Raw genomic sequence first — 18,254 nt, forward strand, 5'->3', positions numbered from 1 at the left:
AGAGTAATTAAGCAGCACCTTAAAAATGCTGTTTTAATTCCTATAAACATGTGAATTAAACTAAACATCAATATGGTAAATTCAAGGGGGGGGGAGAAAGACAAGTTAATTTTTTTTAAATAAAATTACTTATTTTTCCTTTCTCATTTTTAGTATCTTAATTACTGTTTCAAGATTTATAAAATAATTGAGCCATGCCAAGAAAATAACACATGAAATACCATGCATCTACCTCCTGGCCTAAGAGAACATAAGAACGTAGCTGAATCTTCCCGTGTACCCCTTCCCACTTGCATCCCCCAACCTCCACTCTAGAAGTAACTACTGGCCTGAATTCGGCTTCTATCTATCATTCCTACGTATTTCTTTATGCTTTTCCAAATTATATGTATAGCCCTAAGAAACATATGTTTTACGTGTTTTCTAATACTATATATAGGCAATTTGTTCATATTCTGCAGTTGCTTTGTTTCATTTAGTATTAATAGGCTGATAGGTGTAGCGCTGGTTCCCTCATTTTCACTGGTATATAATATTCCATTGTATGAATGTGCCACAATTTATCCGATTTCCTGTTGGTGGACATTTATTTTCTAACGTTTTACTATCATAAATAGTGCCTCTATGAACATTCTCAGACATGTCCCCTTTGTGTACGTTTGAATCTCTTCTAGGACTGCAGGGTATAGCCATCAGCTTTACCTGGTACTGCCAAATATATTTCCAGAGCAATCGTTCTAATTTATACTCCTCCTCTTGACAAACTTTGCACTGTTTAACCCTTTCATTTTTTCAGAGTAGTGGGAGTACAGCTGAATCTCAGGTAATTTATAAGGCTGACCTTCTCTCCCCCTATGTTTACTGGCCATCCAGCTTCTTCTGATCACTGTACTACCTACTCAAGTATTTTTCTCAACTCTCAGTTAAGAGACTTGTGTTTTTCTTATGATCTGAAGAAGTTCTTGATCTGAATTCGAATCCTTTGTCAGTTTTAGATGTTGCAAATAGCTTCCCCCAGTTTGTATTTTGTCTTTTCACTTTCTTCATGGTGCTTTCTAATGAACTGAGAAACAATTTTGAGAAATCAAATTTATCCATTTTAGTGGCTTGTACTTTTAGGGTCTTATTTAAAGAAATTCTTTCCTATGCCAAAGTCATAAAATGATTCTCTTATTTTTCTACTATAAGTAATAAAGTTTTGCTTTTTACAATTAAACTTTAATAAACCTGGAATTTTTATATACAGTATTCAGTGGTACAGCAGATATCCCATTTTTTCCCAAGTCAATACCCAACTCTTTACCACCAATTATAAAGCAGTTCCTCCTTCCCCTACTGATCTATAATGCTACCTCTGTGAAATGTAATTTCCATGTGTGGATCTGTGGAACTATGTCTAGACTCTCTCTTCTGTTCCATTGGTTTATTTACATCTCCCCGAGCCAATACCATAGTGATGACCACTTACAATAAGTCTTAGAATCTGGAAGAGCAAGTACCCTTGCCTTGTACTTCTTCTGGAATATTTTGACTATTACTGCCTTTTTGCCTTTCCATACAAATTTTAGGATCAAGAGTGTCAAGTTCCACAAAAACAAAAACAAAACAAGCTGTTGAGATCCTGAAGGACACTGCATTGAATCTACAGAACAATTTACAATATTAAATCTTATCCAAACCCTATCAGAGATTATTTTCTATCTCTCCCATTTATTTAGGTCTTCCTTTAATGCTTTAAATTTTTACAATTTTCTCCATAAAGGTAATGCACATCTTCTACTAGATGTATTCCTATGTATCTTACCATTTTGTTATGTGAATGACACCTATTTAAAAAATATTTTCCCTAGAGGTTTATTACTGATATACAGAAATCCAGCTGATTTTTTTTTTTTTTTTTTTTTTTTGCGGTACGCGGGCCTCTCATTGTTGTGGCCTCTCCCGTTGCGGAGCACAGGCTCCGGACGCGCAGGCTCAGCGGCCATGGCTCACGGGCCCAGCCGCTCCGCGGCATGTGGGATCTTCCCGGACCGGGGCACGAACCCGTGTCCCCTGCATCGGCAGGCGGACTCTCAACCACTGCGCCACCAGGGAAGCCCCTCCAGCTGATTTTTTATGTTGATGTTATATCCAGCAACCTTGCTGAGACTCTTTATAATTCCAATAATTTGTTGATCCCCTTGGGTTTTCTATGCAAACAATCCTATTGACTGTAAATAAGGGCAGTTTCTCGTAATGTTTTTAGTGGCTGGTTCTATCATCAGAATTAATTTGGCTAAAATTGCCTCTGTAATAGTTCACAAATTGTAACAAAACATAAACGAAAGTTTATCCTTTTAAATCTTTGTGTTTTTGACAAAAGGTCAATGACAGCATGTGACTTCTAGTTCGTTCTCCAGGCTGACAGAGCTCTCAACTATTAAATGACAATGACAAGGACTTCCCTGGTGGCGCAGTGGTTAAGAATCCACCTGCCAATGCAGGGGACATGGGTTCGAGCCCTGATCCGGGAAGGTCCCACATGCCGTGGAGCAACTAAGCCCGTGCGCCACAACTACTGAGCCTGTGCTCTAGAGCCCGCGAGCCACAACTACTGACCCCGCGTGCCGCAACTAGTGAAGCCAGCGTGCCTAGAGCCCGCGCTCCGCAACAAGAGAAGCCACCGCAATGAGAAACCCATGCACCACAACGAAGAGTACACCCTGCTTGCCGCAACCAGAGAAAGCCCATGTGCAGCAACGAAGACCCAATGCAGCCAAAACTAAATATAAATAAATACATTTACTAAAAATAAATAAATAAATAAATGAATAAATAAATGACAATGACACGTAATAAAGGCATTAGGATAACACAAATAATGAAGAAAAGGCAGGGCTGATACAATTTTACCTCTTCCAGGAGATAATATAATGCCCAGTTGCTACTCCACCTTCAACATTTCCAACAGATGGGCAACGAAGACAAAAGCATTCACTGGCACTCTCTGCAGTCCGTAAGACAACTACAAGAAAGAGACTTCATAATCCTCATGCAGTGATTTCATCGATAAAAAGAGAGCTTTACATCCAAGTAGTACAACAAAAAAGAATACTTTATCAATTATACATTATTTATAGACTTGGAAACTAAGGCTCAGAGATGCTAAATGACTTTTTCAAGGAGACAGGTAAACAGAGCAAATAAAATGACTCACTTAAACAGAGCAAATAAAATGACTCACTTATATTTGGTCTTAAGAATACATCATGATTTCTTCCCCTCACAGTATCTGCCCTTATAATCTAGTTGAGCACAATTTTGCTTGGGTTAACATTCAAACTAATTTTTCTTCCCTCTAACAGCTCGAGAAATATACAAAAGCCTGAAGTACCCTGAACCAGAAAGGTAATATCGCCTCTATAAACTGTTTTTAGTTGGATAATTTAGAAAACTTATTGTCTGCCTTTCTGTATTTTCCAAAGTTTCTTTGGTAAACATCTTTTCCCATTTCAAATTATAAACAACAGTAAACATCAATTAAAAATTATAAAAAACAATCTATAAAAAATCCAAATATGAAAAAACACTTCATCTTCAATTACATTTTTCAGTCACTTTCTTACAGTATCAAGAATCTGATTTTTTAAAAAATAAGGTATACTCAAGCAAATTGTAAATGATGCTAATTCTAACTTAATTCTAAATGTACCTGCTATTTGTGAGTATAAGTCTCAAATTCCCTTCCTTAGCAAAAAGCTAACTCTAACAGCTAACACCACCAGCCTACACACGCACACACACTACTGTCTTCTGCTAGTTAAGGGGGATGATCCACATTCTCACCGTTGTCCACCTGGGACTCCAGCTGGTCCACAGGCGTCATGGAAGGAGCAAGCTGCAGCTCACTGGAGATGATGGTGAGGGCCCAGGGGGAAGCACTCAACAGGTCCGTCATCAGCAGGAAGGGGATGTCGGCATAAACCCTTTCCAGGTGCTCAAACTGTCACGGATGGAGACAAAGGTCTGTCAGGAAGTAAGTTAATCCATTTTCTTTTTTCTGTTAATTTCTACAACCTAAATGATTCCCAGTATGCTTCACAGGAACGTACCTTTGTAGAAACAAATTTAACTGCAACGTCAAATGGAAAGACAGTTTCTATTGTTACAGTTTCATCCTGCAAGGAAACGTAAAGGGCGCGATCAATGGCTTTTCTAAGTCTTAACAACAAATGACGTTTTAAAAACAGAAGGCATACAAAACACAGTCGATTACTGATCCATAAATAATTCCAATTTAAAAATTAAGAAGCTAGGATCTTTCCCTTAGGTAGTATTTGTAAGAATCTATGTAGAGAGCAGACTAATAGTTCTAATTATCTATGGTTTTGTAACAGTTCACACTGCAAAGTGCTTTCTCATACATTATTTATCTCAGGACCTAGCAACAGTGGGCAGGGCAGGCATTGTCACCATTTTACAGAAGAACCAGAAGTTAAAGAAGATTAAGTGATTGGCCTTAAGCCACAAAGCTAGTGGTGCAAAGCCTAGAATCTGGGTCTTCTTTTTGTCTAAGTCCTTCACCTCACCTTGACTCAAGGCAACTAAAACAATGATAATGATAATAATAATAATGTAATATGACATAGCATTATAATCACTGCACACATATTATGAAATGCTCATAGTAACTCAAGGAAACAGACACCAGTATCACTGCCATTTTAAGATGAAGTGGTCACACAGCTAGTAGGTGACAAAGGCAGAAACTGAACCATATCTGACCCTGCGGCCTGGACTCTTAACCATCCTGCTCCATCTCCTCTGCACAGGGCTGTTCAAAAAACAGTGGGCTTATAAAGCAGAAACTAACACACCACTGTAAGCAACTATACTCCAATAAAGATGTTAAAAAAAAAACAAAAAAAACAACAACAGTGGGCTTACTACATCTTTTAAAAAAACAACCCACACTGTTGGTGAGAAACCTTTAAAAAAGACCATGTTGGGTTAAAACTCAGGCTGTAAGGCCAAAGAGATCTGGATTTTATTTCTGGCTGGATACATACTTACTAGCCATGTAGAACTTGGACAGAGTGATGTGACCTTGGGAAGGGTATATGGTCTCTTTAAGTCTCAGTTCATAGTCCTCACAAGGTTGTTATGATAATTAAATGAGATAGTGCACACAAAACACTCAGTGAAATGCCAACATCATTTTTATTATTATTATATGCTTCAAATTATTTCCTCTCTCAATTATTATCAAGCTATCCCACCCCTCTAGGTGGTCACAAAGCACCGAGCTGATCTCCCTGTGTTAGGCGGCTGCTTCCCACTAGCTATCTATTTTACATTTGGTAGTGTATATAAGTCCATGCCACTCTCTCACTTCGTCCCAGCTTACCCTTCCCCCTCCCGGGTAAAATAATTTTGAAAAATAATCATTACAGCCTTTTGCGAAGCTTCACAATACACACTAGCAAATTTAAATGCTGTGCTAAGTCCTGAAGTAAAAATATCTGTTTAACACCCTTTAACCCAGTATTTTCCAAACATATTTGACCAATTAATTCTTTTTTTGTGTAATATCTATTTCTATTCCTCAGAATTAGTATCCCTTACAAGCACATCTTGGTAATGGACTGGCTGATAGAAGAAGAAATACATTCTTCTCTAAAAAAGTGGCATGTACCTCGATGATCTCATGTCTTGAGAACATTGCTTAAAGATGTAGCAGCACACTGGTTTTGCTCAAGTTCAGGATAGTTACAAGGTAGCAAACAATTATTTCAAAGTACATTCCAAGTCTACCATCAGCTTCATTATCAGAAGTAGAAACAACATCCAAGGCTTAGGACTTTAAATTTGCACAGAACTTTAACATTCTTATTTTATAGATGAGGAGACGGAGGTCAAAAGGAGTTACTTGGCTGACCTGAGTTCAGGATTTAGGAGGCAGTGCTGAGACTGGCACCCTTATCTCCTAGTTCACCAGCAGGCTCTTTTAATTACATCAGGCTGGTGAAATTCTTGACAGTGTATTATATGCCTTCCTCCCTCCCACTTGGGAAGTCCTCCTGAACTCTCTTAGGATGGTTTTATTTCCCAGTGACTTATAAAACAGCCTGCGGCCCAGCCCTGTGCAGTGACCAAACTACAAACCCCCAAATTCCTAGGTCTTCTCCTCTGCTGGAGTGAGGACCCCACTCCTAAGAAAAGGCTGCCAGGACTAAGAAGATACCAAATATCATCATTTTCCATTAATAAAAGGGGATACAGGGCTTCCCTGGTGGCGCAGTGGTTGAGAGTCCACCTGCCAATGCAGGGGACACGGGTTCGTGCCCTGGTCCCACATGCCGTGGAGGGGCTGGGCCCGTGAGCCATGGCTGCTGAGTCTGTGTGTCCAGAGCCTGTGCCGCAACAGTGAGAGGCCCGCGTACCACGAAAAAAAAAAAAAAAAAAAAAGAAAAGGGATACAAGCATTATATACAATGTGGTTAAGTCTATATAAAAACGCATCCCCCTGCAATCTCTTGAAACAAAAAAGACCGATAAGAAATACCTCAAGGAGTTAATAGCAGCTGCCTCGGAGTTGCTGGACCTGATAGCTTTCTTATTTCTTCCTCATCAATGTGCACTCACCAAAAAATGATGTTCATAAGAATCTTTTTTACTAACAGAAGAAATATTCCACAAAGGGAGACCTCCCTCCCACAAGGCCTTCTTCATATTAGCCAACTTACAGATTTTATCTAATGTGTGATTTTATAAAGAAGCAGATAGGTTTAGAGTCTCAAGACTTTTTTGCATGAGATCTCAAACCTTTTGGTTCTCTGTACAAAAAACCATATAGGCCAATTTTCTAATGTTTGAGCAATGAATACCATATCACATCATTTATAATAAACATAAATGATAAAAAAATCAACAGATGTTTCATTAAAACTTGTAATGGACTATAAGCACCTATGCTGTTTATTTTACAGGTTAACTAAGATAATACAAAATAGGAAACACTCCAAATATGGTATTTCTCGAAGTAGCTATGAAATAAATACCTTGTGACACTTGCAAACAATTTCTTTTTCTTCAATAGTTGTATTGATCAGGTAAGAAACATACACAAGAAACATTCTTGAGCCCACTGTTCCACAGCGAACATATAACATTTTTTCCAGCTGCAACAAAATAAAAGTATTTTAGTTTAATTAATATTACAGAGATTGCCTCCTGATATATATTCTAGGATGATGCTCCCACCTTTTAGAGTTTACTGTACCAACTGGCTAAATTCTTGAACATTTTTTATAGCTGTTCCTGTCGCAGCATGAGTGGGATCATTACTATTCCATCTTTTTTTTATTACCATTCTCAATTTCCCAAGAATTCTTTGTGTTTGGTTTGGAAATAAAAGTTGACCGAAAGGTTATTTAACTAAGCTACAAATTTCGTGTTATTTAGTTATTTTATCAGGCAATGAATTCTCCATATTAGCATCATTTGTTCTAAAATCCCTTGCATAAAAACTGAAGACATTTTACACATTAAATATGTGAAATGTGTACAAAATGTGCATTAGCTGAATCACTTTTTTAGTCTCGGGATATGCTGTTAAAGTGCTCTAAAACTAAAACTCACTGCGTGTTTAACAATACAACCTAACTGATTTCCTTTCCAATCAGTTGGCCAAGTTCACCTGCTCCCCGGGATGTAGGTCTCCGACTGGAATGTCAGTGAGTAGAGCCGGGTAGGACTCATCACACGGTTCTGTTCCATGAAGAGTCACGTGAGTTTTCTGAGTTAAATTGGCATCCTGTCCTAAAAGTATCAATGTTGGCGTTTTAAAATACAGGAAATTCAAACGTTATCTTGACAATTAATACTGCATAGAGAGCACTAGATCATAACCATTTTTTAAACAAACTTCCTGCAGTTGATATCACTGATGTTTATTTTATGTTGGATCAACATGTCTCAAATTTTAAAAAGGCAAGTTTACCGGGTTTTAAACCAGCAGTGAGCTTCACGTCTCTGATGGGGGTCTTCTCGTGTGATTGCACAGTCACAACCAAACAGTACATTTCGTTAGTCAGGGCAGGAGGGTCATGTCGCAGATGGACAGAAATGTTTGGAACTCTGGAAATGATCCTTTGGGAAAAAATGTTAGCTAAGTCACTGATCTTTTAAAAGAGACAAAGTATTCAAAGTATTCAAGAGAAGCGAGGTGACCTTCTTCCATCTGCCCACCAGGCCGACTCACATGGTGCTCGCCTGGATCACTATGCTGTCCCAGTGAAGCTCGCTGTCAGGGAGCCTGGGCCTTCTTTTGAAAGAACGGGCGGCCTGTAAGGCTTCCTGGGTGGAAGCGGCATCTCCTCCTCCTCCCTGCCAATTCAAGACCACGCATCTTCCTGCCTCGCTGCCCAGAACCAGATCCAAGGATGTGATCTAGAAGGAGGAGGTCCGTCAGAAACGCCATCTCACACGAGTTCATCACCATCCCCTCCCAACAAATTACAGGGAGGGCTGCTGGGCTACGGCGTTCCTCGGACCCACGACGTGACAAAGGTCAGAACGCCTGCTGTGGGAGTCCCATCCCAGACCTTTCTCAGCTGTGACACTGGCTAGCTGTGTGTGGGGTTTCAACCTCTTCACCTCTAAACAAGGATAATAAGCTGGCTCCCCAGCTCGGACACGACGGTGTGGTGCTGCTATCTCAGTGCTCCGCATGGTGCCTGAAGGAGCAGACACTGCAGTAGTGGCTGCTGAGTGAAATCAATGAATGCTCTGCTAACCGTTAACATACTCACAAGCTAACTCCTAGTGGCCACATATTCTTCCCGACGACATCAACAGCATTAGCAATGAAATTCTTTATTAACTGAATAAATGTCCTTTCCACTAAATCCATTAACAAATATACTCAAAATAGTATTATTAATTATGATTTACATCTGGTAGGCTTCCTTAGGTACCTTGTAAAAAATTACAACACGTCACGAGGGATTTAGCCAAAATCATGCAGAATTTTTTTTTTAATGAATAAGCAAAAACTCTGGATATTGGTTAATAATAAAATCAACAGATTCACAGAAATTGTTATGAGAATATAGGGGGTACAGTCTTAAGTTTCTGTCTTAGAAATGGTCTCAAGTTCACGTTAGCCGACCATTCCCATTCCAGCCATGGGAAAGCAGCACTTCATGAGAGCTCACCTCGTCCTAATCACTATTCCAGGAAATTTACATTAACTAACTGATTTAATTCTCACGAAACATCGAGAAGTAGGTAATGTTACTATCCCCACTTTATAGATGAAGAAACGGAGACACAAAGAGGTCAAGTAACTGCCCGGGGCCACAAGCAGGTAAGCCAGAGAGCTGGCGTTGAAAACCACGTAGCTTGGCTCCAGAGTTTATGCTCAATAAAAATATGACTTTCATCGCATATTACTGAAAGGCATTTTAATTATCTACATTAAATGAATCCTTTGAAGTATATATCTTCATTTTTTCTTTAAAAATATGCAATCAGCAATGTTTAAAGGTCAAAATGATACAGCTCTTTAGTGTGAATTATGTCGTATTTTACAAAATATAATTACTACATTATAGAATATATATATATATATATATATATATATATATACATATATACAATTTAAAATTCCTTAGCTGACTATGCAGCCATTAAAAATGAGGTTGGTTTCATGTACTAACAGGAAATGATGTCTAATATATCACTATCAAGCGAAAAAAGCCAACTACTGAATATTACGTATAACATATTCTCACTGAGGGGAAACCTACCAAAAGACCATAATGAATGGGTTCCCTTGGGAAGTCCAAGTGGAAGGTTTTCATTTTTTACTTAATAAACTTCTGTATTATTTTTATTATAATTTTTTCTGACATACACATTATTACTTTCATCACTTAAAATATTTTTTAAACACATTTCATAACTAACCTCAATTTTCTTTCCCACATCTTCAGTTTTTGCCACAAATTTAAATAAAAACTTCCTTGTTTTACCAGGAACTAAGCACATCTTTCCCTGAGTCAAATTTTCTAAAACGTCACTCGCTTTGGATGCTTCTTCGATTACACAGAACTGGTTGTATTCCTGAAAAAGAGGTGAGCAAGGGTCACGGTTTATGAACTCAAATGTCATATGTTTTGCTAACAGTAAACACCGAATTACTTGGAGCTTGTTAAGGTTAACTGCACTGAAACTGAAGCATTATGAATTTTTTATTAATAAAAGAAAAAGTATTTTTATGCCAGATGGTAGCAGTTAACCACTCACTGCTGCCACAAGATAAAGATGGTTCACACAGAAGCTGACCTCTGAAAACATTTATTTAGCCATCCCTTTCCTGGAGACAGAAACAAAGACTTATTCTTTGTTTTGCATTGGATGCTACTGTCTATCATCTTTTCTTAAAGAGCTTCCTTTTTACCTGGCTTCTGTGACACTATAATATCTCCTGTTTCTCACCCTCCTGTTTTTCCCTCAAAGGTCTTTTTTCCCTCTTGTTCCCCTAATTCAGAGGTTCCAAAAGTTTCAGTCCTTGGCTTTTGGTTCAGCTTTTCTCTTTATGTTTACTTCACTGCAAAGTCTATCTATGCCTACATATTCTGCACCTCTGTGCTAATATCTCCCACATAAAAACTTCTAATTCTGACCTATTCCTTAACTAAAAGCTTATATCCACAATTGTCTCAGGGATAATTCCACTATCACTTCAAGTTCAGCATGTCCAGAACTGAATGTCTAGCCACCTCCCCAGAAAAGGACACTCCTTACAGATGAATAAACAGAGACATCTTTCATATACATATCTAAGGGATCACCATTCTCATCCTTTCAATAAATACTGAGAACTTTCCAAGAGCCATCTTCTATCCCAGCAGGTGAATTATCTTCACAGAAGATTCTAATACAGTTAAGTTTTATACCTTCCTTCTAATTTTCATTTCTATTCCAGGCTTATGAAGGCTCGTACCCGCTACTTTTTTCCTTGTGATTTGCATCCTGAATTTCAAATAACATATATTCAGAACACAACTTTAAAAACAAATTGCTTTACATTTTATTTTAATATTTTTATTAGTTTAATTATAGATGTGGTCTTTGTTGCTAAAAGGGAAAAAAAAAGGAAGGAAAAGAAATGGAATAGTAGGCTATGATGTGAAAAGTAAAATGAGAGTGTCTTCCTTGACCCTCTAAATTCCAGATTTAGAATATTTCATACTGAGTAAAAAAAAATTGTCTGTCCTCTCGGAGCTTACATTCTAGTAAGAAAAACAGGCCATTTACCAAATAATCACATGACAAGAGTGAAACCACAGCTGTGACAAGTACTATGAAGGGTTATGTGAGCCTGGCTAGGTCAATCAGTCATGTAGGTCAGGGGAGGTGTCCCTGAGGAAGTGAGGCTTTTAAGGGGATAAAACACGAGGAGGAACTAAGCAAATAAAAGAGGAGGGAAGACCAATCCAAGCATAAGAAAGAGCACATACAAACCTCCTGTCCTAATACTGTATGATCTTACTTATATGTGGAATCTATAACTTATAGAAACAGAACTCACAGAAACAGAGAGTAGAATGAGGATCGCCATATGCTGGGCGTTGGCAGAAATGGGAAGATGTTGGTCAAAGGGTATAAACTTCCAGTTATCAGACAAATAAGTTTTGGGGATCTATGTATGGCATGGGGACTATAATTAGCAACACTGTAGTATTTACTTGCACGTTGCTAAAAGAGTAGATCCTAAATGTTCTCACAAAGACAACAACAAAAAGGTGATTATGTCAGGTGAGGCATGTGTTAACTAACCTTGTTATGGTAGTCATTTTGCAAAATACGTGTATCAAATCATCATGTACACTTTAAACTTACACAATTTTATATGCCATATCGCAATAAAGCTGGAAAAATAAACAAACTGCTTTGGGCCTGCAAAAACCAAACAGCCCATCCTTCATCCATCCTATCCCCATTCTGTATCCTCTATATATACTCAGCAATCCAAACTTACCTATTTTTAAATGCCTGTTATTCCTTTATCTCCACTCCCATCACTAGCATCCTAATCCAAATCCTCATACTTTCATACCTGGGTTCATACAAAGAGCCTCTGGTTTCTAAAATCATTTCTTTCCCTCTATTTTGCTACTGGAATAAAGTTTCTTAAACATAACTTTCATGCTCTTGCTTTAAAATTCTCAAAATAATTAGAAGGAATCCTTCGGTAATGGTTTGAAGTTGAATAAAACATACTAATCTTCAAGTGACCCAGGTTCATTTAACCAATTCTATTACAGGGACATCGCTCAGTTCTTATGAGTCAAAAAAAAAAAAACTATTTAAACAGATAACATTCTTTCTTTACCACCATCCAGTAAATAAACAGATAGATAACGAATAAATGAATGAATAAATCAATCTTAAAAGACTTCTATTGATACTTCCCAGACTGACTCTGCTTAACTCTCCAGGCTCCTCTAAGCCACCCAGCCTGACTCCCACTCACCCCACCTATGATCCCCCTGCTCTCGTGAGGCTGCTGTCTTCACTTGCCCAAAAACACAGAACATTCACTCCTGTTTCCATTCAGCGTTTTCTCATTGCCAAACACGTCCTTTCCCTCTCATCTTTTTAAACCTATCTTAACTGCATCTTCAATTTTGAAACTTCCGCTCTCTTCTCCGGCACACCTGCCATAACAGTATTTCTAGCCCACACACATAATTTGGTCCTCAATACCCATTTAGGCAATCTGTGAGCCAGTCCTGGCCTTGCTCCCAAAATGCTTATATTTTAGTGGGGTTGACATATGCTAAACTTTTTCAGGTTCACCATGATGCTAAGAATATTGTAACTCTCAATAAATGCTTGCTGGTTAATGGCTCAATATACTTTCTGTGTGACCAGAAAATTAGAAGTGAGCTTATAACTGAAACAGAATGCAATCAAGCACTTGACTATATCACACTATAAAAGCGTTCAAATGTAGGAAATATAGTACGATCCCAATTCTGGAGAAAAAAGTTGCTTATATATGCATGCACATAAGATGTCTAGACTATTCAAGAAGTTAATTGTGACGCCCCCTAAGGAATGGAATTGGAGGAACACACATTTACTTTCTACTTTCTACCCATCTATTCCACTTTCATTTCTTTAACATCAAACATGTAACAGTTTTATAATATAAAGCTAATACCAATGTCAGAATAAAACAAATGATTTTGAAAATTATATTCATTCTGAATATATCTTATTTGAAATTCAAGATACATATTACAAAACTTTTTGTCTATGTGTAGACAAAGTTCTTAGGTTTCCTAAGCAGGGAGTGAAAACAAAAATTAGAAAAGTGTAAAACTTGAATTGTGGATACAGAAGTTGAGAACTATAAATACAATTATTTTTAAATAGACTCTATCAAAATACATTTGTTAATATGAAACCATTAAGACCTAAAATTCACTAAGCACATTTTATCTCATTTAATGCAAGCTACAATAAGATACACACATGGTAAAAACACATTAAAAGGTACCATTACCTGATTATTAAAGCTGACACAGAGCTTAGAAAACCTAATGGGATGTGGACAATCAGCCTTCAGATAAATATCGAACTGCACAGGAACATCGACATGAAAACTTGGGGCGTGGAACCTGGCTTTGCATTGCACTAGAAATAAAACAAAAAGGGCTGAGTCAGACACCACCAGACACGCTAGACACACACACATTATTCTCTGATCCACATCTGCTCTTCAGAAAGGAAACAGCTACAGTGGATATTCTTACTGACTTCTGCACCTGAAGCATTTCAAAAGACATAAATCAAACCAAATTTAAATAAACTGTAGCTCCAAAACCTCTCTAATTTTAAAAACATGGTTCCTCCTAAAATGTAACTTACATAGGATTTTAAAGAAAAAAGAACCATTTTGTTATTTTTAACTTATTTCAAAATACCTGCCTAGACAATAAAGCATAAACTTTTTAAATAACTGTCTTTCCAAATGCATTTCAAATAACATCTGAACTACAAATGAACAGAGTAAATGTTAAGACCTCAACTAAGTATTTAAAATTTTGACCATCTTTAAAGTCGATGGGCAGAAAATTTAAAAAAAAAAAAAAAATCACACAGTTCATCTACAAAATGACCGTACTTGGAAAATTCTTTGACTTTATTATTCTGTGTCTATTTATTTTGTAGAAATAAGGACGATTTCTCTAAAATAATACTGTAGACGTTGGTTACCCACCAAATGACACAAAGTCCTGTACGCCTATTGTGAAAAGATTGCTGCCGGCCAGAGAAATTCGGTCCGCCCACAGCTTCTGAGCAGTTTTCACAGCTAATATGTCACAATCAGGTTCAGGAGCAGGAGTTTCATTCTGTGCCAACATGGAGTTAAACATCTGTTCAGCTAGTTTTATAAAATACACACATCCAGATACAGATGTTATATAAAGAATGCCAGCCTACCATTAAAACACTTATGAGGTTCTTTTCTATCCGAGATTTCTGGTCATCTTTCAGAGTTGAAGCTAATAGAAAGGAAGAAGGAAGAAAATTAGAACTATATGACAGGTAAGTAAGCCCACTACCACCATTTCAGGTATTAAAACCCTGCAGATAAATCTCTCTTTTTTTTTTTTTTGCGGTATGCGGGCCTCTCACTGTTGTGGCCTCTCCCGTTGTGGAGCACAGGCTCCGGATGTGCAGGCTCAGTGGCCATGGCTCACGGGCCTAGCCGCTCTGCGGCATGTGCGATCTTCCCAGACCGGGGCACAAACCCATGTCCCCTGGATCGGCAGGCGGACTCTCAAGCACTGCGCCACCAGGGAAGTCCAATAAATCTCTCTTCTAAGATGGCTAAGCACAAGTCTGGAAAACTGACAGCACAGTTTTCTAAAAGTCAGTCCCAATGCTTTATGTATGTGCGTTTGAACTCTATGTGAAAAATTATTTTATGCCATATTTTAAAACTAAGGCAGATTTTTCTCAACTACAATAAGACCTTCAACTATAATAAGTTCCAATAAAGTATAAAACCTCTTCACTCCTCAAAGTGACTTGCATGTGATAACAGTACTACCAGATATCTGATACTGAATTATTCTTCCAATTTAAAGAAGCTTGAAGATGCTATGTAATTGTAAAGATTCAGAATTTTACTGAAAGAACATCAAGTTACCTCTTCCAAGGAGTTCTAGGGAATAAGTGATGTAATCTTGCAGTTGGGCCATGAGGTAGGAACACTTCAGAGCTGTGGTCAGTATAGATGTGAGCAGGGTCCACCATCCTTCACTCCGATAATCACACATCACATAATCCAGCAACCTAACAGAGGACAAAATGTCAGACAGGCCGAGACAGCTTCACGAGGAAGGGTTTGAATAGTTCATGGAGAAACTAAAATAAAAGTGTTTTACTCATTTTATATAAACTTCAGAAAATCTTACTGAAATAGTTTAACAGGTATTTTCACATTAGGTAAATGTGAGCTTTCCTAAGACTCTGATAATGACTGTACCAGCAGACAATACTTGAAAAAATATCACGGAAATGGTGTTTAATAGAAGTAGGAATAAATATGGAAATAATAAATCCTTCAATACAGATTTCCATGCTAATTCTGCTGTAAGGGAATCAGAATACTTGTAAAAATAAATAGTGAACAGAACTCACTTCAAAGCTTTGGTATAATCCTTTGCATAATAATATTCCTCTCCCATTTGAACCACTATAAAGGAAAAAAGACTGTATGAACATAATTTAAAATTACTCTAAGTTGCACAAAGTTGTGGCATGTTACAGATACCTACTCAGATGACTTTTCATTCTTGGACACTTATATTTCTTAAATTGTGCAACAGCATTGCTCAGAAGAGTTATTATTATTTCCTGTTAGAAAAGATAAAATGTGAAACATTCCAATAAAAATAATCTCATGTTTTCCTGGAATACTGTAAAAAATAGTTTATACTGGAAAAAAGACTTACAGAGTGAACAACACTTCTCTCCTTCAGCTGAATGGCAAGAATCCCCACCTTCTCTTTTTCGGGATCAGAAAGATCAAAACCTGCATAAGATAGGACACAACCCATTTTAGATAGCTCATTTAACACAAATCCTTCGCATGAACGCTGGATGTGTACACTCCTTGAATCCTTTGCATACAATGTACTTAAGATTCTTAAACATTCTAGAATTCTAAAGTTTCTAAGAGACAGCTTTATTAGCATGGAATCTTCTCTGTGGTCTCTGTTCTGAAGGGTACTTACTGAGCTCTGTACTCTTTTGTCCAGTGGAATCAACCACCTCAAAAGTAATACCAATATCATTTTCTAGACAAAATACATTTCCTGTAGATTAAATAATTTCTTAACAAAAAGTTTAATGGCCACAGAAATTGCTCAAATTAAGTGTGTATAAAACAAAAAAGATAGAGAAATCATTTTTAAGGTGGTTCAAGTAATGATGTTCTAAAATGTCAAACATTAAAAATCGTTAAACTTAACTGGAATTAAAATATTTAAATAGACCAGAGTGGCTTACTAATTGTGTCATTTAAGACAACAGATATCCAAATATTTTCGTCACATCTACATCTTTATTTATAAGTCATTCTAAGACGTAGTGATAAAAACAACACATTTTTAAAGTTAAGTCTTAAAAAGTGTTTAAAAAGCACATATTTTTACCTCAACATAATTTGTTATACTAGTGCAGCCATGGAAAAATTATGATAGCAACCTTTTGCTTTTGAGGTTGAGAGAAAGGGAAAGAGGAAAAAATTATTTACTTAGTATTCCTTGTCGCCATGATCGCTGTCCATAGAAGTCAAGAACTCCTGTTTGTGTTTCTAAGGGATCAGGACTGGGATACGTTACAGAAGCCTGTAAATTAAAACACAACCCATCAAAACCAACTCTTCCTCAATCTTTGTTAGAATAAAAAAGCTTTCATAAATACGAATAACACATTCAAATATCAAAGTTGTGAATATTTTAACATAAATTAAATTTTCATAAAATTAAACAAGAAATGTTTCATTTAATATTAGGTAGTCTTATAAAAATTAAATTGAATAAATTAACCTGATTCTGACAAATAATTTCATAGTAATTAACTGCTCTACATTTTCTTTTAATTTATAAACCAGTAAAAATACATTACAAATTAAATTTGATGGTTATTCCATATGTATAAGTGTTTTTTGTACAAATAAAAATAATGTTATAGGAGTTTTGAAAAGAAAACACTATTTTCCTTTTTTATCGCATGTGTATTAAGTCTTGGTATTGATGGGGGAAGGATATCTTTGGCACCAGAATTTACGAATTTATACCACTTTTCTTTTTTATAACTTTTCCCTCTAAAACCAAAATGTAATACAAGTAATTGTTAAAAAATGCAGAAAACGTCTAAAAGGAAAAGGATAAAAATTTAAATTACCTATAGACCTACTACCACTGTTAACAATGTATATACATTATTCTTCCAGATTTTGTAAGAAAACGTTTATTCGTCATCAGCTGAAATAATTTTTCAACCTGTTTTCTTTTAAATACATTCTGTATATCTCACCATATTATTAAAGATTCTTCCAAAACGTTATTTTTCATGGCTGCCTGCTGTTCCACATTGTAACAGATTCCCTATAGCTGTTCACACTGTTATTTTTATTTTACATTACAATTAATAAATCTGTCAGAACAACTCTATAAATAAATTTTAATACTTATCTCTTAGGATCTCTTATCTGCCTTAGGCTTCCTGAATATGAAATTCTGGGTCAAAAGAAAGGCATGATTTTGAGGCTTCTTAATTTATTACTTGACAGGATATTATTTTACATTCCAGCCAATATTTGCTAATGCCCATTTTCTCATATCCGTACAAGACCCAGTTTTAATCACCTTTTAAAATCCTGTGCTCAAATATAATATGCCAAACTTTTAAAATATAATACATGCAATGAAATTATACATCATATACAAATAACATGGCAGAAAATAGTCTAGGTATATCATGATTTAAGGGGAAAAAATCCAAGCATTTAAAGTACTAATATGCAAACTGTTTTTCTTTTTTTGAACAGTTTTTTAAGTAGCACTGTTGTTAAAATTCACCTATCTTCAGAGAAGAAATCTGAGGTTTTAAGCGAAAATAAGCTGATATAACTATGTGAATGTAAATATCTCTATCTATATACACACACCATGTTCTTA

At 36.6% G+C, this 18,254-nt stretch overlaps 1 protein-coding gene across 1 annotated transcript in view; it reads right to left on the reverse strand.

The window, feature by feature from the left end:
• TRAPPC11 (trafficking protein particle complex subunit 11) overlaps positions 1-18,254 on the reverse strand; it is a gene marked incomplete at its 5' end in the record, with an annotated part of 38,297 nt that overhangs the window by 9,246 nt on the left and 10,797 nt on the right. Inside the window, 16 exons of the mRNA XM_079726519.1 lie at positions 2,893-3,004; positions 3,826-3,982; positions 4,092-4,157; positions 7,041-7,160; positions 7,679-7,800; positions 7,982-8,130; positions 8,243-8,430; positions 9,952-10,107; positions 13,562-13,692; positions 14,279-14,411; positions 14,503-14,564; positions 15,215-15,360; positions 15,709-15,763; positions 15,846-15,924; positions 16,023-16,102; positions 16,826-16,919. Of these exons, the coding sequence (XP_079582645.1) occupies positions 2,893-3,004; positions 3,826-3,982; positions 4,092-4,157; positions 7,041-7,160; positions 7,679-7,800; positions 7,982-8,130; positions 8,243-8,430; positions 9,952-10,107; positions 13,562-13,692; positions 14,279-14,411; positions 14,503-14,564; positions 15,215-15,360; positions 15,709-15,763; positions 15,846-15,924; positions 16,023-16,102; positions 16,826-16,919 (1,850 nt within the window). The remainder of the gene's footprint in view (positions 1-2,892; positions 3,005-3,825; positions 3,983-4,091; positions 4,158-7,040; positions 7,161-7,678; positions 7,801-7,981; positions 8,131-8,242; positions 8,431-9,951; positions 10,108-13,561; positions 13,693-14,278; positions 14,412-14,502; positions 14,565-15,214; positions 15,361-15,708; positions 15,764-15,845; positions 15,925-16,022; positions 16,103-16,825; positions 16,920-18,254) is intronic.

This window comes from Hyperoodon ampullatus (assembly GCF_949752795.1).
Source record: "Hyperoodon ampullatus genome assembly, chromosome: 20".
Taxonomy (NCBI): Eukaryota; Metazoa; Chordata; class Mammalia; order Artiodactyla; family Ziphiidae; genus Hyperoodon; species Hyperoodon ampullatus.